General features: G+C 42.0%; 1 protein-coding gene across 3 annotated transcripts in view; it reads right to left on the bottom strand.

The window, feature by feature from the left end:
- Window positions 1–26,958, bottom strand: part of LOC102933386 (cytoplasmic dynein 2 light intermediate chain 1) — a 116,703-nt gene that overhangs the window by 52,948 nt on the left and 36,797 nt on the right. For all 3 annotated transcript variants that reach the window (XM_043543769.1, XM_043543772.1, XM_027824928.3), the window contains 4 exons: window positions 24,580–24,656; window positions 24,108–24,178; window positions 23,518–23,615; window positions 19,033–19,125 (listed from right to left, as the gene is read on the bottom strand). In XM_043543769.1, the coding sequence (XP_043399704.1) occupies window positions 19,033–19,125; window positions 23,518–23,615; window positions 24,108–24,178; window positions 24,580–24,656 (339 nt within the window). The remainder of the gene's footprint in view (window positions 1–19,032; window positions 19,126–23,517; window positions 23,616–24,107; window positions 24,179–24,579; window positions 24,657–26,958) is intronic.

Genomic DNA, 26,958 nt, shown 5'->3' with positions numbered 1-26,958 from the left:
CGTTATCTACTGTTTGCAATTTCAAAGATCAGTTATCCACCTCCTACTGCATTAGAGTAGCATGTTTAGCTACACCATACATATAAAATTCATTATGCTGGAAATTCCCATTTGCATTCAATTAGTTTACATGAAATTTTGATATAGCACAGTTATAACTCACCAAACCACTTTAGTATTAGTTTTTAGCTACCAAAAAGACCTTCCTGCTATATTTTCAAGGAAATATACACTGTATCTGTGTTTTATGTTACAACTCTAACCTGAGGCTAGCTGCTTGGAGTCTGAAGGAGGAAAGTCAGTGTGATGGCTTCCCTTTCTTGACCAGGATCTCTTCTGAAACTAAATGCTCAAGCAATAAGGAACCAAAAATCTACTGAGCCTTACCTCCCATGCAATCCTACTGCAATCAATGGGGTTGAATGGGCTGCAAGTCAAAACAGAATTTTGTGCAAGCTCTTGTCATAGCTTAAGAATTCATGCAAGGGCAGTTGGTATGGCAGTCTATTAAAGGCAGCCATCAAGTAAGATTCTCAAGTGATTTAAACTGGCATAGTTCCATAAACTTCAAGAAAGAGATGTTGATTTGCTGAAGAGCCAGCCCTTCTATTTAAGTGAATAAGGGAACTTATTTTAAGTCTAGCAGGCCTGTTAATAATCAGGACTCACTAGTTTATCATGTTTTAAGAAGAAAAACAAAATAAGGCAGAGAGAGTCAGAGAATGCACTGGATTTCAGGCATCCTTTCTAAAACCAGACAAAGGGATAGAATAACAGTGCTAGAAACCTTTGCAAATTCCAGAGCCAGTCTGCAGGATCCACAGTTCAGTAACTCTTGTAAATGTGACTGGCGGCAGGGGAGTTCTAGTAGCTTGTGAGGATGGTGGGAAATCAGAGAAGAAAAGGTGAACACAAACCAGTGATTAGTATGAGGACTGAGCAAGTGTCATATGAGTGCTATCTTGATTTTAATGGAATGGACAAGATAAAATAATAGATGTTTCACAGGAATTATTCAGGCAAATGGACATGAAAGCCACACTTGTTTGCGTTTAATAGAAATGATGGTCATGAGGCTTGTGGAGAATAATGGGAGGCATAAGCTAAAACGATATAGGAATGGAGAAGATTTCTCCTAAAAAGTAAATATGGAAATAAAATATGAAGTAAATATATGCCCCTTTTGAAAAAAATGTACAACCTCAGAGTCTTGAATCTTCTTTTAATATAGATTTTAAAGCTATTTTTAGTGGTTAAATCAAATGTTATTTCAGTACAACCTAACTAATCTGTACACCTGATAAAGTCACACAACTAAAAATTCTCTCTCCATACTTACCAAAGCCAGCATCTTTCATTATCAAGGGAGCCAGCATGCTGGCTGATGCAGATTCTTCAAACCCTTCGTTTTCCCGCAGGTTTGAGGCATTTTCCAATATCTTCAGGAAAATAGGTTTGTAGTAGTATTTTACAGTGTTTTGTAAGAAGGGGTGCTGCCATTTGCTCACCGAAAAAAGATTTTGAAGATAGTGTCTGATTTTCAGGGAGGTGTTGTTGTGTGTGCCTGATCTTGGTTAAGCCACTTGATCTCCATTTGCTTCAGTTAATCACTGCAGTTTTTTTAAATCATATTCTTCTAAGAATCAATGGTTCAGATCTATTTATCATTTAGGCACATTGGCCCTGATCCGTACAAGGTATTTAGGTGCCTCAATCCCTCTTTAGGCACCAAAGTCTATAATTTAGGTGCCACTGACATTTTCAAACTTACTGCTCAGCTGCTGCCTTAACCCTGTACCTTGGCTGAAAATTCTATTGGGCAGCAGACTGCCTATGGGCTAAGGGTCTGTATTAAGAGGAGCTACACCTAAGTATCTTTAAGGAACTGGGCCTCCTTGCGTCCCTGTCTATTGGTTTAGTCACCACGCCAAGGTGAATAGTAAAGTGATAAGAAAAGGAGTACTTGTGGCACCTTAGAGACTAACAAATTTATTTGAGCATAAGCTTTCATGAGCTACAGCTCACTTCATTGGATGCATTCAGTGGAAAATACAGTGATGTTAACTGTAAAATATTATTTATACAGATATATCAAAATACAGCTTGCTAAAAAATTAAAAATCTCAGCGTCAAGTGTTAAGTATTAAGGCCCCTGTAATAAGACATTTCATGATAACCTAAGCACCTTTCCAAATAAATTAATGTGAGTCCTCAAGATGCACATTTGGAAGAAGTCCCTTGAATACAAGCAAACATTACAATATAAACCTAAAAGCTATTAGCAATTTAAAATTCTAAGTACAGCTAACACACATACACAAGTCTCCATTATGATGGCACAACACTAGTATTTAGACACTCACTACCTATTCAGGAAGTACAGCAACAGAAATTTCAGGGTACCGCAGGACCTTCAAAGAGATCAATCCTATACCCCACACCTGGGGTGACCTTGAATAACTATACTGAGGTAAAAATTATAGTGCTTTTCTGCACTAGGATTTTACAGAGATGACTATCTCAAGTTACCTATCTTGATGTAAAAAAACCACCATTTTTGCGGTGAAGAAAAAGTCTTAGAACTTCAAATGTTGTTAGGTAATACATGCCTCTTCTATTATGAAGAATTAAAAACCCATGGAATATTATAACAACCAAACTAATGCAACAGAACCTTGCTAATTTGCACTAGTGACTAAGAGACCCATTGCAAATGTAAGTCAGTTTTGAAAACTAGCAAGCGAACAAGTTTTAAAAATACTCTCTTCCGATATTTTTGTCAACAGATATTTAGCTTTACCTAATTATAACTACAGTTAACAGTAAACTTAATAAATGTAAAGAATATTTTGTGAAACTAATGAAATACGTCAGTGCAGAATCTGCTACTAAATCTTTGATGAGTTGTGAGAAGATTCCACCAATGGCTCTGTGGATATGGGGAAAGCGGAGGATGTGATATACCTTGACTTTAGCAAAGCTTTTGATACTGTCTCCCACGGTATTCTTGCCAGCAAGTTAAAGACATATGGATTGGATAGACTATAAGGTGGACAGAAAGCTGGCTAGATCGTCAGGCACAATAGGTAGTGATCAACAGCTCGATGTTTAGTTGGCAGCCGGTATCAAGCAGAGTGTGCCAGAGGTCGGTCCTGGGGCCAGTTTTGTTTAACATCTTCATTAATGATCTGGATGATGGGATGGATTGCACCCTCAGCAAGTTCGTGGATGACACTAAGCTGTGGGGAGAGGTACATATGCTGGAGGATAGGGATAGGGTCCAGAGTGACCTAGACAAATTGGAGGATTGGGCCAAAAGAAATCTGATGAGGCTCAACAAGGACAAGTACAGAGTCCGGCACTTAGGTCGGAAGAATCCCATGCACTGCTACAGGCTGGGGTCAGACTGGCTAAGTGGCAGTTCTGCAGAAAAGGACCTGGGGTTACAGTGGACAAGAAGTCAACAGTGCTCCCTTGTTGCAAAGAAGACTAATGAGATATTGAGCTGCATTAGTGGGAGCATTGCCAGCAGATCGAGGGAAGTGATTATTCCCCTCTATTCGGCACTGGTGAGGCCATATCTGGAGTATTGTGTCCAGTTTTAGGCCCCCCATTACAGAAAAGATGTGGACAAATTGGAGAGAGTCCAGCAGAGGGCAATGAAAATGATTAGGGGGCTGGGGCACATGACTTAGAGGCTGAGGGAACTGGGCTTATTTATTCTGCAGAAAAAAAGAGTGGGGGTGGGAGGGGGATTTGATAGCAGCCTTCAACTACCTGAAGGGGGGTTCCCAAAGAGGATGCAGTTAGGCTGTTCTCAGTGGTGGCAGATGACAGAACAAGGAGCAATGGTCTCAAGTTGCAGTGGGGGAGGTCTAGGTTGGATATTAGGAAAAACTATTTCACTAGGAAGGTGGTGAAGCACTGGAATGGGTTACCTAGGGAGCTGGTGGAATCTCCATCCTTAGAGGTTTTTAAGGCCCAGCTTGACAAAGCCCTGGCTGGGATGATTTAATTGGGGTTGGTCCTGCTTTGAGTAGGGGGTTGGACTAGATAACTTCCTGAGGTCTCTTCCAACCCTAATCTTCTCTGATTTTTTGTGCAGATTAGTGATGTTCCAATCTATTTTACAAAATCAGCATTAGAAAAGGAAGTATCTGATTATCTGATGAGAGTTTCAAACATATGGCTATCTGGTATAGTAACCTAGATTGGAGCATACTTGGCAAGTTACTCTCCGTCATATCTTTACACCAATGGACAGGCAGAAAAAATATTAGGAAAGATATCTAAATTATTGTTTGCCACACCACTTTTTACAGTTTGCATGCTAAATGCTGGGATCCTGGAGCCTGGCAATGCAGTTAGCACAGAGGCAGCTCAAACAAAGTCTGCTTTTCTACTTCTGTGTGCCTTCTCACTATTCCATCCTGCTGCCTGATGCTACCATGAAAACAGAGATCATTTTTGTCAAAAGGGTTCTAGTAGTTTAAATTTAATCTTTGTTTCAAATTTGTAAATAGAACAGTTATTTACACTATAGTAACTGGATCTTTGAGATGTGTTGTCCACATGTATTCCACTTTTAGTGCATATGTGCCCCATGCACATGAGACTGGAAACTTTTTAAAAAGCAGTGTTTGTTGGGGCTGCACCCTCTAGCACCCCATAGCCATAGGCTTAAAGGGGCAGGTCAGCCACAGGCGTTCTCTAGTTCCTATACTAAGTGTGGGCAAACTACGGCCCGCAGTCCACATCCAGCCCATCAGACCTTTTAATCAGGCCCTCAAACTCCTGCCGGGGAGCAGAGTCAGGGCTTGCCCTACTCGGGTGCTCCAGCTGGGGAGCAGGGTCAAAGGCTTGTCCCGCTCTGCGTGTGCTGTGGCTCTGCATGACTCCCGGAAGCAGCAGCATGTCCCGCCTCCTACGCATAGCGACAGCCAGGGGCCCCTGCACGCTGTCCCCACCCCAAGTGCCGGCTCTGCAGCTCCCATTGGTCAGGAACCGCAGCCAATGGGAGCTGCAGGAGCGGTACCTGCAGATGGGGCACCACGCCTCCATGTAGAAGCTGGAGGGGGAAAATGTTGCTGCTTCCAGGAGCTGCGGGGGTGGTGCATGTGGATGGGGCAGCGTGCTGAGCTGCCTGGCTGTGCCGCTGTGCCTCCATGTCAGAGCTGGAGGGTGGACATGGCACTGCTTCTGGGAACCGCTTGAGGTAAGCGCCTCCCATAACGCACACCACTTGCCCCCTCCTCCCCGTGCCCCAACCCCAACCCCCTGCCCCGACCTCAATCCCCCTCCCTTCCTCCAAACCCTTCAGGTCCCAGCCCGGAGTACCCTCCTGCTCCCCAAACCCTTCATCCCCAGCCCGCACCCCAACCCCCAATTTCATGAGCATTCATGGCCCATCATACAATTTCCATACCCAGATGTGGCCTTCAGGCCAAAAAATTTGCCCACCCAGTCCCATTCTTAAAGGATATAAATTGACAATGACTCAATAGTAGCAGGAAGGAGCGCGGGGGTTGAGGAATACATGTGGACAAAACATCTCAAAGAACCATAGTTACTGTAGGGTAAGTAACTGTTAGTTCTTACAATAACTGTTTATATGTATTCCACATCTGGTGACTGACAAGCACTAACTCATGTCCTGGAGGTAAGTCTACCAGAATAATTACTTCAGGACAATTCGACCAAAGAAGGCATTTGACCTGGAGCCCCTTACCAAGGAGTAATGCCGTGTAAAGGTGTGAACTGAACTCCAGATAGCAACTTTAAAAATCTGTGAAATTGGGATCCCTTGCAGTGATGCACCAGAGGCTGCCTAGCTTCTGGTGAGATTAGTCCTAACCTGCCATGGCAGGTCTAAAAGGCCCACCTAGTAGTGCCTCAACATGTTCCAAAACCCATTTTGATAATCTTGGAGTGGAGATAGGTTGCTCCTATACTCTGTCAGCAAAGGATAGGAACAGTCCAGAAAAATTCCTGAACAGCTTCTTTCTGTCCAGGTAATATGAGAGACACCGGACAACGTCCAAGGTATAAAATTTGGTTTCTCCCCCAATAGTCTGATGCTTGGGAAAGAAGACATGTAGGTGAATCATGTCATTAAGATGAAAGTCAGAAACCACTTTAGGTAAGTGACGTCTCAGCCACTTTGTCCTTGTGGAATACTGTGTATGGAGGCACCATAAGGGCTTGAATCTCTGCTATTCTGGTTAAGGTAATGGCCACTTATAAAGACTGTCTTCACAGACGGACTGTACAAAGAATAGGACACCAGGGGTATGAAGGGAGGATCCACCAAATTTGTTAAAACAATGTTGAGGTACCAGGAGCATGGGGTCGCTCTCATTGTCAGGAAGTCTTGATCAAGCCCATTGAGAAACCTAGGCATGGTTGGATGGGAGAAGACAATATGGCCTTCCATAAACAGGTGATAAGTGGAAACAGCCAATAGTGTACTCTACTGAAGCGATCTGAATGCTCTAAAGTGAGCAGATAGTCAAGGATGGCAGCAAATGGAGCTCAAAAGGGGTTTGCTGCTTCTCTATAACCCAAATAGGGAATCTCTTCCATTTAGCAACAGAGGAGCTGAATCTGTGATGCTTCTTGTTCAGGTCAGATGTGAACAAGTCTATTCTAAGGTCCTGCTACTGTCACGGACCAGGGTGTAGGAGGGTCAGGTCTAGTGGTCAGAAAAAGGCAGGCAGAGGAACAATCACAGCTGTGGGCATAAGCATAGACCAGCCAATGGCCAATTACACTGCTGGACTTAAGAGCAGTTATGGCAATTCCCCCCAGCCAATCAGGTGATCTGGCCAATTAGGGTCTCAGCTGCAGTTAGCTAGCTGATCCTGGGCCCAGCTGCAGCCCGTCATTCCTGACACTACCTCTCCCAGCATCAAGGGTGCCTCCTAGCAGGTCTAGGGCCTGGTTTCTCAGGGTGAGCCCCGTGGAAGTCCTGTAGCAGGTCCAGGATGTGAATGTTTTCAACCAGTTCCCAAGATTGGTTGTTTACCCTGCAGCTCTCCCAGTCCACCAGGTACAGGAATTTTCCCTGAACTCACCAGGAGTCAAGGCATTGTCGGTCTAAATATTCTTCTTGTCCTCAAATGGTTATGGGTGCTGGTGGTGGGCTGGAACATATTCTCAGGTTTGTGCTTAGGGAGGGAAATGTGAAATACCAGATGGATCTTGAGCTAAGCGGGTATTTGCAGCTTGAAGGCTACAGGACCAACTTATTCCAAGATTATGAATGGGCCCAGGTACTGGTGATTGAGTTTGGCTGACAGGCGGGCCAATGTGAGGTTCCAGGTAGACAGCCAGACATTGTGCCCCACGGCTAGGCTGGGGGAAGTCCAACGATCCTGGTCAGCATGATGTTTGTAAGTTTCCTTTGTGTATTTCAATTGCTCCTTGAGCTCTGGGTGTACTTGGACCAGGTGGACAGCCCAGTCTGCAGCTGCATGTACTGAGGCATTTGTGGGTACATCAGGATCAAAACCAGGAAAGAAACTGTAGGTTGCCAAGAATGGACTTTCTTGGGTTGAGGCATGGGTTGCATTGTTATAGGTGAATTCCACATAGTGGAGCAGAGAAAACAGGCATCCCTTTTGGAAATTCAAGAAACAACATAGGTACTGTTCTAGAATCTGGTTGAGTCATTCTCTTTGCCCATTAGTCTGCAGGTGGAAGGAAGACTAGGAGACTGATTCTCTTCCACCAAAAATGGTGGCATCTTCCACCAAAAACGGAGGGCATCAGTCTGACACGATACCAATTGGTAGCCCACAGTTATGGAAGATATTCTACAGAAAAAGGTGTGCTGTTTCTGGGGCAGAAGGGATGCAGTGGCAGGGAACAAAATGTGCTGTTTGGCTTGGGAGATCGACCACAACTAGAATCACTGTGCACTCATGATAGCAAGGCAACTTCAAAATAAAGTCTATATATTCATTAGGCCAGGCTAGAGGGGGAATGGGCAAAGGCTGGAGATGGCCAAGCGGTTTTGAGCATGGGCTCTTGGTTCACGACCAAAGATCACAAGCCCTTACATACTCCTTGGTGCATACCTGTAGGCCAGGCCACCAGAAACTCTGCAATATCAGGTCCCACATCTTGGATTTGCCAAAGTAACAAGTGAGCAGCATGTCATGACATAGTTTCAAGAACTGGAGTCAAGGCTGACCTGCCAGAATATAAATACAATCCTTGTGATAGAGGTGATCCTGCAGTCTGAGTTAAAAGCCAGACTGGGCATCTATGTTATCCAGGTCTTGCAGATCATGGTCACAAAGGGGTCATGGGGCAGCTGAGAATGGATGGATGGATGACATTAGATTGCTGTCAACTGAGCCACTGACAAAGTTGGACCCTTTAAAGACTGTGGAGGGAAGTTCCTTGCCAGGCTCAAGGTCCTCCTCTTTGAAGGACAGGGGATCTACTTTCTCATTTCTAGCCCCTGAGTGATAGATTACAACAAAAGGACAAATTGGGCAAAAAAGGAGATACCAGTGGATCTGACATTGATTGGGGGAGCTGGCTGACTGGAGGTACTCTAGGTTCATGTGGTCCTTGAGAATTTGGGCTGGGAATCAAGCTCCTTCCAGGACGTGATGCCATTTTTCCAGTGCCACCTGGACTGCCAATAACTCCTTGTCCCAGACGTTAAAAAAAAAAAAATTAAGTCCATGGTCATCGATACCAGCCTCATTAGTGGCATTCAGAAGTTGAGTGAGGGTCTTATGGTGGCCACTTACTGCCAAAGCGTTGGTGGAACCATTCTTGGCCTTTAGCTGCTTCCTTTGCTGGACCTATTTAGTGCTGAGTGTGAAGGTCTGCATCTCCAGTCACTGTGTAATGAGTGCTCTTTGTGGGCTCTCACCTCTGACAACTGAGCAGAAGATGAGGGAGGCTCTGTCTGACTCTGTAATGGACAGTGGCATTTCTTCAATGCTGAATAATCTCTGCAACCTGGAGTGGACCATCAGCTAATGGAGCATTCTGAAAGCAGTAGAATCTGGTTGGGTAGACCTCTCACCCTCAGGAGTTGATGACGCCCACATGGAAAAAGAATTTCAGGAGAGATTCCCTGGAATTTTGGGACCTTTTAGGAAAGGAGCAATATATAGAGCATTTACATGGTATGTGTATGTATCACTGACCATAAAAATGCAATCTACGTCAGTCAATATAATGGAAATACAAAACCGAGTACACAACTGCAAACAATATATACATTCCAGTATATATTACAAAATACAATCCAGCATATAGCAGAATTATCAACTATCCCAATAATCAGAGAAGTTCAAGACAAAATCGGAAACAGTGTTTCAGAAGTATGTCACAGTAAGACAACATTCAACCAACATGAAAAAAAGAGAAAAATGTACAAAATAGGGAACAAATTTATAAAAATAAAGGTCTTTAAGAAAATGCAATGACTCAGGAGGAATACTATAGTTAGAAGGTCTTTCTTAAAATGTTAGTGTTTAATCAAGAAAGTAAAATAAGTTAATATAATGAGAAATGTAATGGCAAATTTTATTTTAGGGTAAAATTCAGTCTTAAGACCACCAACACCCCTACTGCCCACGTGACCTACCTGTCTCCTAAGCGACCACTCATAGAGCCCCAAGCTACAAACATGTGGCAGAATTTAGAAAGACACTATATCCCATTACAATCACTTGAGCTATCCAATCCCCAAACTACTACACCAAAACACACAAGATGTTATAAAAGCATAATACACCTCCTAGCTGCTTTATTATCTTCACTCCTGCAGATAGCTACTCTTCTTCCAACTTTGGCCTTCCTTCTTAAAACTTTGCTCTCTGTATCTTAAAGTATCTTAAAATTGCTGCTGCAAAAATATTTTCTCATCTGTCCTTCCAATCATGCACTTCTCTTTTAACTCCTTCATTTGTTTCCTCCTGTCTTTCATGTAAAATTCAAACTTCTTGTCTTTACCTTCAAGAATATGCACAACTATATTCCTGTTTACATATCTGCTCTCATCTTTTCATACTTTTCCCAAGCCTATTTTCCTTGGTTTCCCTCTGTTCTCTTGTGCCCTCTTCCATGCTGCCTTCTACACTTTGATTGGTATGTGGTAGATAAAGCATGAGGCTACACACTGAATGAGGACAATAAAAAGAAATATTGAGCAACTACCTATTCACTGAGGCAGAGGGGTCTTGGGGAAAAAAACAGTATGTAATCACATGACTAAAATCTGTTGTCTTGTTGTCAATTAAGGTGACCAGCTAACAACTGTGAAAAAACAAGACAGGGGTGGGGAGTATTAGGCGCCAAAAAACGGGACTGTCCTTATAAAAACGGGACATCTGGCCACCCTACTCATAATGCATATACACATAATACATGTATTTAATGTAATTTCCTAATTTAAAAAACCCTAAGCCATCTATTCATGAGTAGATTTCTCCCTGATTCTACAAATCTGATAGACTCAGTGCTTAACGATGAAAACAAGTCTATCATGATCATGCATCAGTGAAAATACAATTTTCCCCTCCCGGACAAACTGGACTTGTAAAAGATGGAGATTGAACTCCACTCATTTGAAAGATAAACATTTTCAGAACTAAGTCACAGAAGACATTTGTTTTTTCCCCCCTAAGCAAATGACACACTAGATATATCCCGATCCACCCCTTGGGATACACTAAAAGCCTTTATTAGGGGGCAAAACCATTTTCTTCCCAGAAGGTAGAAAGAGGGATAGACAGTTCCTGGAATTAACCGAACAACTTAAAGCTATGGATTTAGAATGTACAAGCTACCCCTCCAAATAAAAAAAAATCTATAAAAATTAATTATTGTTGGTATGAAATAAATGGACTTACTTCCGCACAAGCTGAATTTGCTCTTTTTAGGCTTAAACAAACACACAAGTCAGGGGAGAGAGTGGAGAAAATTCTCACATACAGATCAAAAGTGAGAGGTCAAAGGTCCCAAATAGCGTCACTTAAATCAGAACAAGGGCAGGTTATTACTAATCAAAAAGAGATCAATGATCAGTTTTTGAAATTCTACCAGGCTCTATACAATTATGATTCACCACCTGCCCCCGAAGAACTGAGTACTTTTGTTAAATCTCACAAATCTCAGAAAAGCAACAGCCCAGAATGGCCTCTCCCTTGCAATCAAAGGAACTAATCAAGGCCATGGGGAAAATGAGTCCGAGCAAGACCCATGGCCCTGATGGCATACCCCTAAAATTCTACCAAAATTTCAAGGAAACTCTGACTCCTATGCCATTATACATTTATGAATATCTTTTAAAGAAAGGTATCTTACCTCCTATGATGAGGGAAGCCCTAATTACTGTACTGCTTAAACTAGGTAAGGATGAACAAAAGTGTAACAGCTAGATCCATTTCTTTAATCAATACGGATATAAAATGCTTGCTAAGAGGCTTGAAAAAGTAATAAGTTATATGGTTCACCCCATCAGGTGGGACTTCTTAAAAAATCCAGAGTTCAGACAACACACATCAGCTAATTAGCATTATGGCATTTCATAAGCATTTTAGAAATTTCCATGCAATCATTTCCACTCAGTGAAGAGAAAGCCTTTAAGAGAATGAACTAGCAATACCTGTTTTTTATCCTGGATAAACTTGGTCGGGGGAAATCATTTATTTCATGGGTAAAGCTGTTATATTCCAATCCCAACTCCTGTACCCTAAGAAACAGTACAGTACTCAAGCCATCTTTGATCTGTTTCGATGAACTAGACAAGGATGCTTCCTCTCCCCTCTCTTATTCAACCTAGCATTAAAACCACTTGCAATATTAATTAGGGCACCCCAAGTCATTCCAGGAATCAAATCAAGGACTCAGGAAACAAAAATCCTTCTATATGCAAATGACATATTAAAAATCTGGATCAATCGATCCCAAATATTCTACAAACAACAGATAACTTTGGTAAATTCTCTGGCTGCAAGATTAATTGGGATAAGTTGGAAGCAATGAAATCTCACTGGATTTAGTTGGAAGTGGCTTTTTAATAGTGCTAATTAGATGACAACAGACAAATCTCAGAAATCTTGGTATCATGTTCCCTAAGGACATTAAAAAACATAGCCAAGATCAGCGTAGCCCCATTAATCATGCAGTTAGCAAACCATTTAAATAGATGGCAGAAACCAGGTCTCTACTTCAGGGAGAAATAAACATAATTAAAATGAATACTCTTCCCAGGATCCTTTTTATTCTGAATTCCCTCCCTATCCGTATTTCTACCTTTTATTTTACCTAAATCAACCTTTCCTGGGGGGTGCTGCTAACAAGCCCAGAATCTCCTTACAAAGATTGCAGCTTGCTATCAAAGCAGATGGTTTCTGATTTCCCGACTATAAACTTTATCATCAGGCAATAATTCTTAGCCAAGCAACACAGTGGCTCATTCCCTTGTGCTGTAGAGCTCCGGATTGGCTCCAGCAGGAAGCAGAATTGGTTTCTCTTTTACCCTTTCCTAGTGTGCTGCACTTGGACTACTACTGATTCCCTAAAGATCAACTACCAATTATGGCAGCCAGAAATACTTGAAATACTATGTCCCCTAAACTTAAAAATCACCCCTTTCTACATACTCAGGCCTCTATCTGATGTAACTCAAAACTCGGTATAGCAGGCAACCCCATCATTTGGCCAGATTAGCTGATCTCCAAGATCCCTTTCCAAATCCAATTGATTGAAAATAGCACAGGTAGAAGGGAGGGGCTTCAGGAGTTGCAGTTGTGGTGGATGATAAAACCGTAAGTCTGAATAGAGTATCTCATGACAAGTGCTGCTCTGCGGCATAATGCTGTCAGAATGTATGGACTCATGCCCAGATTGCTGCTTTGCAGATGTCCATAATGGGCACATTATTGAGGAAGGTTATTGAGGAAGAGAGTGCTTGGGTGGAGTGTGGGTGGGTCCCCAGTGAGGGTTGTAGCTGTTGATGATAACAAAAGTCAATAGAGCAGGAGATCCATTTAGACAGCCTCTGCTTAGACATAGCATCTCCCTTAGATCATTTTGTGATGGAAATAACTTTGATGATTTTCTGAAAGTCTTTGTCCTCCCAATGTAAAATGCTAATGCTCATTGGAAGTCCAGGGCGTGGAGTGTTGTTTCTCATTTATTCCCCTTATGTTGTGGGAAGAACAATGGGAGATGAATGGGCTGATTCAGATGGTATGAGAAGACAACATTAGGTAAGAACTTGGGATGTGGTCTTAGGGCAACTTTGTTTTTGAAAAATGTTGTGTCTGAGGGGTGTGCTATGAGGACCCTCCATTCTCCTATTCATTGGCAGATGTGATAGTGACAAGAAAGACCGTCTTCATCAAAAGTTGGAGAAGTAACCACAAAACTAATGGTTCAAATGGGGACCCTGTAAGGCATCGCAGCACCAGATTGAGGTCCCGTGATGGAGTTGGGGCTCGTATTTTAGTGTCAAGGTCACAAAGACCTTTCAGAGAGCATTTAGTGGTCAGGAGGCAAAGACTGAGAATTCATCCACTTTGTGGTGAAAAGCCGTGATTGCTGTGAGGTGTATTCTGTTCGAGCTCTTGGAGAGACCTGATTTCTTAAGTTCCAATATATAATCCAGTACCATTGAAAAAAGAGAGGAAAGTCACCATAATTTGTCTATTTTGGCACCATGTATTGAATCTCTTACATTTGTGCATGTAGGTATGTTGAGTAGTAGGTCTCCTGCTGTTTAAAAGAATGTCCCTTACCTCCTCTGAATTGGTCATTTCACTGTCTCAGAGTCATGGAGCAGCCATGTGTTCAGCTGAAGTCTTGCCAGTTTTGGGTGGTGGACCTGGTCCACATCCTGAGACAGGAGATGTGGTAGAAGGGGAAGAGTGCATAGTGGGAACATAGCCAACTTCAAGAGGTAAGGAACCGTTTGTCTGGGCCACATGGGGGCTATCTAGAGGACTCTGGAGTTGTTGGGCCTGATCTTGTGTATGACTCCAGAGAGGAGAGGAGGAAAGGCATACAGTAGAGGTGCATTCCATTTGAGGAGGAAAGCATCTCCTAGAGAGCGGGGTGCCAATTTTGGGTTGGCATTTGGGTTTGGCATTTTGGGTTGTTGCAAAGAGGTCTATAATTGGGAACCCCCAGAGTTTGAATATGCTCTGTGTATCCTGGTTTTCCTTTCCCATTTATGGTCCTGGGAGAATTTTCCGTTCAGCGCATCTGAAGTAGTGTTTTGGCATCCTGGTAGGTAGGAGACTGAGATGTCGATGTTGTGGTTGATGCACCAAGTCCATAGTAGCATGGCTTCTGTGCATAGGGAGTGTGACTGTCCCCCTCTTGTCAGTTTATATAAAACATACAAGCGACATTGTCTGTTACAACCTTTATGGCCTTGTCCCTGAGCATGGCTAGGAAGTGTGAGCATGCATTGTGGACTGTCCACACCCCTAGCAGGTTTATGTGTAGTGTGGATTCGAATGGGGACCAGTGGCCTCGGATCGTGTGGTTGTGCAGATGTGCATTCCCTTCCCCAATCTAGCAGGGAAGCGTCCATTCGGAGTATCATCGATGGAATGTTCTGTGTGAAGGAGACTCCTGCACAAACGCTGTTTAGTTGAGCCCACCAATGTAGAGAGTTTTTTTATAAACTTTGGTTGGCATCATAAGATGTTTGTTTATGCTGTGTCTGTGAGGAATATATACTGTCCTGAGCCAGCCTTGCAAGCATCACGTGTGCTGTCTGGCATATTTGACGACAAATGTTGTTGATGACGTGGCCTAACAGTTGGAGGCAGATCCTGGCCAATATCAGGGGGCTGGCTTGCATTGTTGTGATTAGATTGACTAGAGTAGTAAACCTGCATTGGGGCAGTGAGGCTGTAGCTTCCAGAGAGTTGAAATAGGCCCTGATGAACTCCAGTCTCTGCACAGGTGTGTTGATTTTTGTTTGTTTATTTGAAGACCTAGATGTGTGAAGAGAGCTACTGTCTTTTGGATAGCTTTTAGTGCTTCTTCTCAAGTTGACGCTTTGAGTAAGCAATCATCGAAATAGGGGACTATTATGACCCCTTGTTTGCAGAGGTGAACAGCAAACCGCACAAGAACTTCTGAGAACATTGATGGAACAGTGGATAGTCCAAAAAGGGAGTACTTTGTCCTGGAAATGATCTGTTGCCAGAAACCACCTGTGTGAGGGATGTATCATTATGTGGAAATATGTGTCCTGGAGGTTGAGGATAGAGAACCAGTCCACTTTCTAGTGCTGGTTGTGCAGGTGTGCCCCCCAATCTAGCAGGGAAGTGTCTGTTCTGAACCATTTTTGCTGAAACTTTCCCCCCCAAAAACCCTCAGCCTGAGGCAGGCACGCACCACAGCAAATTTCAGCCAGAATGGCTAAAATTTGGCAAAGTTGTAAAGAGCTGAAAACAGCATCTTATAATTGGAAGTGTTGGGCAATTGTAACTACAGGGTTTGCTACATGTCACCTATAATTTATATTACAAAAGTACCAAGAAGCCATGACCAGGAATGGGGTTTCATTATGCTAGGTGCTGTACCAACAGAAGGGCAGACATGGTCCCGGCTAAATTTTGTTGTAATGGCTTAGTACAACGCTTTAAAGGAAAATTAAACAAACAGACTGTCACCCTAAGTCCAAAATTGCACATGAAATAATTTGAAATAAATGTGTTTAAATGAAAGTGTATATTTAAATTGAAAAACAAATGTATTCTACAGTATCTGAATGACTCTCTGAGAAACTCAAAGCATTGTTTTACAGAATACATTTTTGTATAAATGTTTCTCTCTGTATTTAAAAAGATATACCTTAACAATTTATTGAATATCAGAATCTAAGAAAGAAAGAAAATTAGACTCCTACAGCATGTAATATTTTGCTGTTAAGATAGGAATGGTTTCAGTACTCATTTTCACACAGTTATGGGAAATCTTCAGACATTTAAAAATTGAATGTAGCCAGAGCACTGTTTTCTTTTAGTTGTATACTGCTATCTTACTGCATTTAACATCAAATGAAATTCAAACATCATAAAAGGTTATTTTCATAAAAACAGTGTAAATGTAGCAATAATCTTATAATAACTGAACATAAAGATAGAAAATTTTAGGAAACAGCTGCAGCTAACTAAAAGTAATTTTCTTTTGAATGAAACTTCTCATTTAATGCCTCGATTTTTCTTGTAACAGTACCACTAAAAGAAGCTGTGTTGACTTCCAATACCCTTAAAAACAGATGGAAGTCTTTTAAAAAACAGTCTTTTTTCGCTTAAAACCAGAAAAATAATTTTCAGTATGATTTAATCAACACCTACCAGTATCTTGTTTTATTAGATAAAAAATACTATCTATAACAACAAGTTTAATATAATTGTAAGCTAAAGATATTTAGTATGAACTTACCCTATAAATTCCATATTAGCATATAGATTAAAAATTGCTTTGATATGCATTGATCTCTGAGACAACTGTTAACATAAAGACATATACAAAAACTGTATTGGGTTAACAATTAAATACAGATAATATGTAAGTTCATAGTCCATAAGGAATTCTTTAAACTCATTTATTTTTGATATCATACAGTGTGATTTATATGCACATTCTTGGACAGGTAACTGCAGGTTAATTGCCTTAAGTAACCTAGCATACCTGAAGTAGTCTGCAGTGTGCATATTTACTTACAGGTTATTCCTAGGTCAAACGTAAACTATATATATAACTATATAACTATGATAGCAGTATTAATATAATCATTAGGCTCATCTTTACTGGCATGCAAAAAGATTAAATTAGCTACAATAAATGTGGGATTACTTTAGATTAGTTGCAGTGCATGTCTGTAAACGTGCCTTTCATTTTAGGAGGGATTGCTGGAAAAAATATGATGTCTAGGCTTTTATAGTCATAGCCTTTCAAAGGTCTTCCACATCTACCATCTTAGATGACTGTTATAAAACTTTGTTTGAACTAAAGTAACCTACTTTAAACCAAGTAACCTAGTCTAGTTTTGTGAAAAGAAGGTGCCAAAGCTGAGTGAAACAGTCTTCACACATCTAAACAATAATGTGTCCTTGTAAAGTAATAAACAGAACTGCATGAAACACATTATTTTCACTATCAAAATGTGAAATTGTACTAAATAAAAAAATTACAATGACAAGTGACGTGCTCCCATCTCCAAGTAGAAAATATTATACAAGGCCTGAGCTTTCTAAGTTTAAGAGACCCTAAATAATGAGTGGGACTGGATGGCTCAGGACATTGGTAATAGGATACAAAGCCAGCCCATGTTAACCAAAATTTATTACCACTGATGGCTGTTTGGTGTCCTATAGGCAGAGTCCCACATTTTTCGCAAATGTCAGCTAACACAATATAAAATGAAAAAGAATGAAAAACTCATCCTGCAGCTCCTGCCTTGCAAGACTGGGCCTGGCTCCCTAAGCGTTGTGACCTGGCACATGGGGTCAGAGTGCTACTAAGATAGGCACGTGCAAGTCACAGCGTCCACAGAGGGGAGCTGAGGCCAGTCTTGTGGTACAGGTGCCACTGCTGTGGGATGAGTGAAGGGTGGGCTCACTCTCCAGGGTCCCCTTCCAAAAACAATCTTTTCCGGAATTATGTTTTATCACCGCAGGAGTAATAAAACAAAATTCCCCCAAAATAAAATGAAAAGGTATAAAAAATAAAAGGAATTCCAATGAGGCTCTACCTACAGGAAGAGAGCTTGGTAATCTCAGGCCAATTTCCAGTGGACAGGTTTCTACATCATCAAATCCAAATGGCAAACTTGTTGGCATACAGAGCAGAGATGCTAAGGAATAAACGTGAAACAGACTAACCTACCCTTTCACACCTACAGGTGGTTCCTGTAATTCAGGGCTTATGCAAAATGTCAGGATAGAGTGGAGAAACTTATATTGCCAGTTCTCTTTCCTGTTAATCAAGAACTTCAGTCACCAAGACCATCAATCCAGAACCCTTCACAAACACCAACTTAAAATAAAAAATGTAGAACTCTCACACCCCGACACCATTTCCTGGGTTCTTTTGCCCATGTTCTATAACTAACGCCTCACTGGGCTTGGGTGGACCAAACGAGGAACCATTTCTGCAATCAAGGGTCCCTCATAGAAAGTGCCCAGTTTTTCAATGTCAGCAGACCCCTCCTTTTAAAATCAGAGTACTGTCAGCTTGGTTAAACGTGCACAATCAGACGGATGAGCAAAGCTCGTCTTTAATCAGACTGTGGATGGAGAGAACTTTATTAGCCCCTGATCTTGTACTAAAGAGCATGAAGTGAAAACAGATAGCTGTAGGACAGGATTCCTATCCCCTCCTGAGAATTATTGCAACGCAAACCAACATAAATGAGACTGAACATCTCAGTCTTGATTTACAATTTTTGCACAATTTATTTTCCTGCCTTATTACACCCTTCCCAGCAAAAGAGGATCAGTGAACCCAAACGTTTGCAACCAATTTCCCCATTTCTCCAAAACATGGTAGAATTGAAGCCCAGATCTAGGGGAACAGACTCTACTGCCTCTTATGCTGAAGGAAAAGGGTTTTTTTTTTTTATAACAATACTGTTAGAAGCAAACCTGAAGAGGGGTCTCGGAAGGTAGCGAATGAACTGTTCATGTCTGAACCAACAATAAGACGCAGGACTTTTAGACAATGTCTAAGTGCTGGTCACGATCAGATTCCAAAAGTGAGAAGAGAGGAGAAAGACCAACCAACTAGGGTGAGATGGTTTCAATTGGTTCTCAAAAGCCAAATGTAGATTCTATGAGTATACATACTAACTGCCTTAGAAATGCTGATGAGTAGGGACAGCTGACTGTAGTAACATGAGCAGCAACACAATAATGTACAGGTTTCAGTATGCATCCGATGAAGTGAGCTGTAGCTCACGAAAGCTTATGCTCAAATAAATTGGTTAGTCTCTAAGGTGCCACAAGTACTCCTTTTCTTTTTACAATAATGTACCTGATTCTTCTGAGCTCTCATTGCATCAACTTCGTACTCAGCATACTGTGGATCCTGGGCAGGGTCATTGACATCTTTTAAATCAGTAGTACTCTGAAATTTGAAAAAAAGGATAAAAAACACCAAATCATATGTTTAACTTTCAGTGCTTTAACAGAATGCTTACTAAAGAGTCTGAGGAACATAATACAGGTCATTCAAATGCATGCAAGAAAATAAGCATTTATCATCCATCACCCACATAATTCAATGCAATATATGCATTTGCGAAGCAGCAAACTTAGTATTTAGGGCACAAGAGTCATCCCCAACAGTTTGGTCTTTTCTGCAGGTGCAATGGAGGTTCCTTAGTGGTCTATCAAGTAAAAAAAAACCAAACAAACATACTATCTGGGCCCATGAAAGACAACCTCAGCTCTCTTTTCTGGATCCTGTATGCGAACAGTCGTGAAAGATAGCAAATTCTTCTCTGCCTGTGACATTCTTTCTATCACCTCAGATTAACTCTGCTCACTGCTTACTTCCTGGTTTTGGAATGGATATAAGCATTCATGCTTCAGAGCACAAGCCAACCTCTAATTATGACGAATGAGGAAATGTCCACCGTGGACAAATTATTCCATAAACGTTCACTACAGGGTTTCTTGCACCTTCCTCGGAAAGAGCTGGTATTGACCACAATCAGAGACAGAATTCTGGACTTGACAGATCACTGGTATTGATCTCATATGGCCATTCCTATATTGGTGTTCAGACACACCACTGACAGACCTGTTAAAGCGAACTAAAAATATATGCAAAAAAAACCAATTTATTTGAGCATAAGCTTTCGTGAGCTACAGCTCACTTCATCGGATCCGAAAGCTTATGCTCAAATAAATTGGTTAGTCTAAGGTGCCACAAGTACTCCTTTTCTTTTTGTGAATACAGACTAACACGGCTGCTACTCTGAAACCTAAAAATATATGTACTGTGAGATTTAGAAAACTGTACAGCACAAAGTGTGCACTTAACAGAACTGGATGTTTTCCTTTTCCTGAGTGAGGGACCATGACCCCTGGGTCATCTTGTCTTCCAGATTTGCTCCCCACCTTGTGAAGTTTGCTTCTGTAGTGAGTATGCAAGGGTATAGAGTGATTGGGTTAGCTTTCTGCAAGTTACTTGCATTTACCTGTCCCTAATGGGACATCTGGGAATGACACCTAATTTTGCACTGCATCTGGTAAGGTTCTATGTCTTCATGGGCCCATAATTCTGATGCATGGCACCAACCATTCTAATTGCTGGAGACAACTGGCTATAGTTGACAGCTGCCAGGAAATGGCTAATACGATTCTCTGCACTAGTCTCAAAGGTTCTTGATTTTGAACACTTGGTATGTCTGAATCTTTTCCACCATCTGGTAAATTATGTTAGTCTGTTTCTCTGGACAAAGCACTGACTGGGATGTTGTCCGTTAACGAATATACTTGCAATCTGAACTTTGCTGTGACTACTACAAGCCATTTCTTAGGACTCTGGGTGCAGAGGGTAGATCAAAAGTAACATTCCTTGTGTGGGAATTGTAAGTTCTCATATACAAATATCATTTTGTCTTCCCCTTGCTGAGAATTCTGTTGATTTGGGAAGAAAGCGTGCCCAGTCTTCATTGGAAATTTCTGCTCCATATAGATCTTATTTTTAGTAGAAGACTAGTCTCTTCTTGAATACCTTTGGTATGGGTAGTGACTAACAGATTGTGATGCTGGCTTTGATAGTGAGAGTTAGTAATTGAGAAAGCAGGGAGGCCCTATTTTTTTTTTTAATTTCCCCCCCAAAAGCCTCACACCTGCAAGTTTGGATGCAAAGGGTATCTGCTGGGATGACTGATTGGTATTCATGGGTATGAACATGGGTGCTTTTGTAGCTACTGAGCCACTGTTCTTGTCACAAACAACACCAGGGCCCAAGAAAAATTGCCAGATAAAAGACATTTTGCATACTACTGCAAGGACTTGACCAGAATATGAACCCAAGACCTCTTGCACTCAAGCAAGTGCCTAGATGACAAGCCACTTGCTTGCCGTTGGCTAGGTTTTCCTTCTTAAATACAGGGAATACTTGTGGCCTTAATGGCTAGTTAAGGTTTTGAAATTTCATTGTACTTTCCTCACTCTTATGGTCTATGGGATCTTTTGGAAGGAAGTCCCCTTCCTAAGGGAACTATGTCTTAGTTCAACACTTCATTTTAACCAGAAGTACCCATCTAGATTTTATGAGGTGTCCTCACAAGGAGGTGAATACGGAAAAACATGTATCTCATTCTGCTTGAAGGGGAAGATATTTATTACTATTATTGTTATTAATGAGTTCCTTTTGAGTCATTGTCTTCCTGTCCTAGGAGAGGTTTTTGCCTACTTGTTTATAGGAAGGACATAGCAAACTACTCAACCTGATCTCATACTATTTAACTGAGGAGAGATACTGGGACAAATACCTGAATGTGGATACAGCCCACTAGATTGCACTGGGTGCCTGAATGGAAGCCTGCCTGCTTCCCCAGGATGACCCTCACCCATTTGTGTACTTCAGGAGAGATTGAGTACCATTCTGGGTTTTAAATCACTAAATGAGGAGTTATTGTGAACATGGAAGATTACTTATTTACCCCTCCCTCCCCCCAGTAATTCCATGATGGTGAAGCTGCATGGGGAATTGAGTCCTATTATACCTCTATTTTGGGTGCATACTTCCTAGAGTGCATCATATGCTTTAATGAGGAGCCAGCCTATAGAAAGGTGAAGAAAAACCCATTCCCATCCTTCAGATTCTAAGCCTCTTTCCCTAACAGAGTAAGGGTCCATGGACTGAAAACCAGACAGGCACAATTCTTATTATGCTGCTTCATGGGAGAGGACCTCACAGATATAAGATACTCCTGAGGGCATTCTGCGCCAAAAAAATTAGTAAGTAATTGAGAAAGCAGGGAGGTCCTATTTTTTTTTTTATATTTCCCCCAAAAGCCTCACACCTGTAAGTTTGGATGCAAAGGGTATCTGCTGGGATGACTGATGCTATTCATGGGTATGAACATGGGTGCTTTTGTAGCTGAGCCACTGTTCTTGTCACAAACAACACCAGGACTCAAGAAAAATCCTTGCACAATATTTTTAAATTTTGCAAGTTTTATTTGTTAATTAATAAATGCAAAGGCTTCAGCAAGGCAGTGAGGAGCACAGGCCACTGGTTGTACGAAGGAGGGAGATCAGCCTTCCCATCCCTCAGCCCCCAGACACAGACTCAGTGGTGAGGCTGCACCCGACCCTGACACAGCACAAGGCCTGAGCCTGCCCCAGAAACACCCTGGCGCCCTGCCCCTCTGCGCCAGGCGCACCAAGTGTGGGACAGACAGGCTCTACCAGGCAGGACCCAAGCATGGAGAGGCTCAGTGCGGGGTCATCTAGGTATGTGGTGAGAAGATTCTCTGTGGGAACATCTGGGTGCAGGAGGCTCAGTGGGGGGATCTGGATGCACAAAGGCTTGTTGGGGGGGGTTGAGGTGCAGGGGCAATGGGACTCTGTTGGGGCTTCCAGGTGAAGGTGGTTGGGGCTCAGAGGAGGGGTCTGGTTATGGGGGGCTCAGCAGTGGGGGTCTGGATGCTGGAGGAGTGGGACTTGGTGGGGTGGGGGTCTGGGTGCCGCTAGTTGGGAGTCAATGGTGTGGGGGGTCTCGATGTGGGGGCTCAAGGTGGTTCAGGGGGGTGGGGCTCGTTAGAGTGGCGGTCTGAGTGCAGGAAGCTCAATGCAGGGTGGTCTGGGTGCAGGGGGGCTCCAGATGCAGGGGTTGAGGTTCAATAGGGTGAGCTTCGGGTATGGAGAACTAGAGGGTTTCTGGGTATATGGGGCAAGGCTTGGCAGGGGTGTCTGGGTATGGGAGGTCCAGATGCAGGGAGGCTGGACGGAAGGGGGAGAAGCTCCCCGTACAGTAACCCCTGACCCCACTGTGGAGGAGCGATGAGGGAGGAAGCAGTGGCAGAGGGAGGGCTTGTGGCAGCAGGGCCTAGTTCAACCTGGGAAGCTCCAGAAAAGCTGCCTATAGCATGTCTTGAATTTGAGTCATGCTTGCAGGGCTTCTCTACTTCTGGGGGATGGGAGGAGACGAAAGCCCACTTGAGGGGTGCTATTTCAGATAAACCAGAGGATTAAAGCCTCAGTGTTCCACTGATTCTTCAGCTGAGAAGAGGGAATGAGGAAGTTGAAATTAAGTCACTACTACACAAAAGCAAATAAAAATTAAGTTATAAATAAAATGCTCAGGAGAAATCGAACTGCAAACTGGCTCTGCTGCCAGCAGCAGAAATTCTGATGGCCTGAGCTGAAGGCAGACCTTTAGTCCTGCAGTTTCCAGCAACAGTACTGGACTGCCTCTGAATTCCACAGATGGAAGTCATTACTCATCTGTTCTGAATGAGGAAAGGAGCTGTTAAGCAAAAATAAAAATACATACCTTAGGTGGAAATGTTTTCTCATATATTTTTTTCCACAAATCCACAGGTGTATGTGCATGTAGTTTTCCAATATCACTGTCAGAGGCGGGTGGGGGTCCTAAAGATCACAGCATGATATAGAATGACATCAGCATGTTGTCCCAACAATACTGAAATTACCATATCATGTCAAGCCAATGATCCTTCTAGTATAGTATTCTGTATTCAACAGTGACAAGTGGCAGATGATCTTGAAGAAGGTGTAAGTCCCCCATTATGAAATTAACTGTGTAAGACTTTACAATAAGGTATTTTCTTCTTGACCCAAACCAGTTATCAATTCACAACTAGAATTATGAAGCCCAAAAGCCCTTAAAATTTTTATCTTAACTAGTGTAACTGCAGAGGCTATTCTTAGGAATATGAAATTTTAAACTCTCTTTTAAGTTTGCTAAGCTATTTGCCTCAATAATGTAATGTAGCACTGAGTTCCACAGGTTAAATCAATTTTGTATAAATTAGTATTTCTTTTTATCTGTTTTAAACTTGTTTCCTCTCATTTTAATAAGCTAGTTGAGCAATAAAAATGTTGGACAAGAAGTTCACCAACCTATTTGATTTAGAGAATCCAATCCTGCTGGGATAAACAATGGTTTATTCTGATCCACTGATACAGATTTGCTAAACAGATTAAAAAAAAACAAACCAAGTTCATATTAGTAATCACATGCCTGTCAAATAGTTACACTATATAGGCCAAAGCTAAGCTTTATATTTGGCTCCAAATACACCTAAAAAACATGATCAAGGGTGGTTGGCGGTGGCTTGTGGTCCTCTCCACTACTACTTTCTTTAGGGACCAAAAATCCTTAAGAACATAGGGAGTTCCATCTGCCTTGTGTTAAGCTGCCAAGACCCAAGAGTAAGACTTCAAGAGTGATAATCTTCTACAGATGGTGTCTTTGGAGAAAATATATTTTGATGACTTTTAGGCTGAAAACCTAGCTTTGAAAAGACATTTACAAATAGCCAACAATAAACTCTGTGCAAAACTGTCAATAGTAGGGGAGAGTAGTTGTTACCTTCTGTCAAAGCCAAAAGCCAAATGATTAATAAGAACACGGGCTTTCAGCAGGAGGGCCTCAGATTTGCTGGTAAACTGAAAGAAATTAAAGAATAAAGCACGTTATGCTCTTTCCTCACAGAAATTTGTAACGTAAATTAGGTTTTGTGCAAGTGAAGATTACAGCTAGAGAAACTGGGCTACAGTCTAACATCAGGGCTTCTCTATACTAAAAATACTACAGCAGCATAGCTTCACCACTATAGTGCTTCAATGTAGATGCTACCTACACCCATGGGAGGGATTCTCCTATTCATTTAGGTAATCCAACTCCTCGAGAGGCAGGAGCTAGGTCGATGGAAAAATACTTCCATCAACCTAGCACTGTCTATACCAGGGGTTAGATCAGCATAGCTATGTCACTTGGGTTTGGATTTTTCACACTCGTGAGAGATGTAGGTATAATAACGTAAATTCCTAGTGTGGACCAGGCCTCAGTTACAGTAGTGCAAATTAATTGGCTTCATTAGAGTTACTCCCAATTTACACTGGTATTTGACATACAAATCTGCCCCACTTTGTTTAAAGGACTAATGTATTTGTCAGTGTCTACAGATGTCAAGAAAGACAAAATGAAAACCTACATTCAAGAAAGAACAGAAGACGGAATTCTGTAATATCGTATGGGCTCACATTTTTGATTTATACAGTTTAAACTAAGAGAGACAGACCTTTTGCAAAAAAGACTAATGAATTATTAAACCTTTCAACTATAGTGAAAATTGTCCAGAATGCCATGAACATGCAGAGCTGTAATGTAACGAACAACTACAAACATGTTCTCTTGGGACTTAAATCATATGATAAAAAGCAGTTTTACAGTCAGTGGCAGGATAAGGGTTGATAGTACAAATTACTCGGAATAGGGTTCCTAAAATGCTTTTTCAAGCAGCATCCTCTCTCAGCTTCTGACTTGTTTTTCAACAGCAAACCTATATCTTCTAGGGCCAAATTCTATTCTAATGAAGAAAAGAAACTGTTACCTATGTCTCTGTAACTGTTGTTTTTCAAGATGTTTTCTTTCAACTGTAGGTGTGCACCTTCCTCATGTACAGATTTGGGAGAACTTTTTCCCTCAGCCATACCCCTCGGGACAACTTGAGAGCCCTTCTGTCACCATATGACACAATATGCTGGTATAAGAGGGTGGAGACACTTCCATCCCTTGCAGTTCCTTCATACCAGATAGATTCCGATAGAGAGAGAAAGGAAGGGGGGCCATGGAATGCACATGTGCAACACATATCCAGGAACAACAGTTACAGAAATCTAGATAACCATTTTTTCTTCGAGTGCTTGCACATGTCTATTCCACTGTAGGTGATTCATAAGCAGACAAACATGGAAGTGGGCTTGGAGTCTCTTTGAACAGTGACTGTAGGACAATGTATCTGAAATTGGCTTCATCCCTGGACTGATGGGAAATGGCATAATCAGAAGCAAAAATGTGCGCTAATGACCAAGTCGCTGCTTTACTATGTCTATGATCAGCTCTTGCACCAAAAAGCAGCTGAAGTTGTCTGTGCTCTAGTAGAACGAGCCAATACTCTAGCTGGTGGGGCTATATTAGCCAACTGGTAGCATATACAAATTCACAAAGAGATCCCGGATGAGATTTTCTGAGTGAAAACTGGCTGGCCTTTAGCCTTGCCCGAAACCGCAATGAACAACTGCATGGAAGATTTAAAGGAGTTACTATGCTCCATGTAGAAAGCTAAGGCCCCTCTCACATCCAGTCAATTAAGTCTCTCCTCATCTCTATGCACATGGGGTTTTGGTAATAATGTTGGCAAACTGATTGCCTGTTTAACATGAAAATTAGAAAGTACCTTTGTGAAAAAAAATTGGGTGAGGGAAGAGATAAACATTATCTTTATGGAAAACTGTATAGGGAGGCTCTGACACTAGGTATCTCAACTCACCCACCCTTCTGGCTGAGATAATGGCAACATTGAAAGAGGTGGAACAGAGAGCAAATTTCAAGGGGTTCAAATGGTGGTCCCATCAGCTTTAACCATGCATTAACGCATTAACCATGTAGTATCTACGCCATCAGGTGGAGGTCTCATAGGTTGGGATGGAGCAGGCAACTATGGTCCTGAAAAATCACATATGGCTCCAGCAGGAGAGAGAGCAGAGGCTTGATTGACAAGGTCTGTCTTAACCATACAGACAAGGGTAGCCTAGAATTCCTCCTTACCTGTAAGGGGTTAAGAAGCTCAAATAACCTGGTTGGCATCTGACCAAAAGGACCAACAGGGAAAGAAGATACTTTCAGATCTTAGGGGCGGGGTGGGGCAGGCTTTGTTGGTGTGTTCTCTGGGGAAAGCAGAGAAGC

The sequence above is a fragment of the Chelonia mydas genome, chromosome 3 (assembly GCF_015237465.2).
Source record: "Chelonia mydas isolate rCheMyd1 chromosome 3, rCheMyd1.pri.v2, whole genome shotgun sequence".
NCBI lineage: Eukaryota > Metazoa > Chordata > Testudines > Cheloniidae > Chelonia > Chelonia mydas.
Note: the sequence above shows the minus strand (reverse complement) of the source record. Positions and strands in the feature narration are given on the sequence as shown.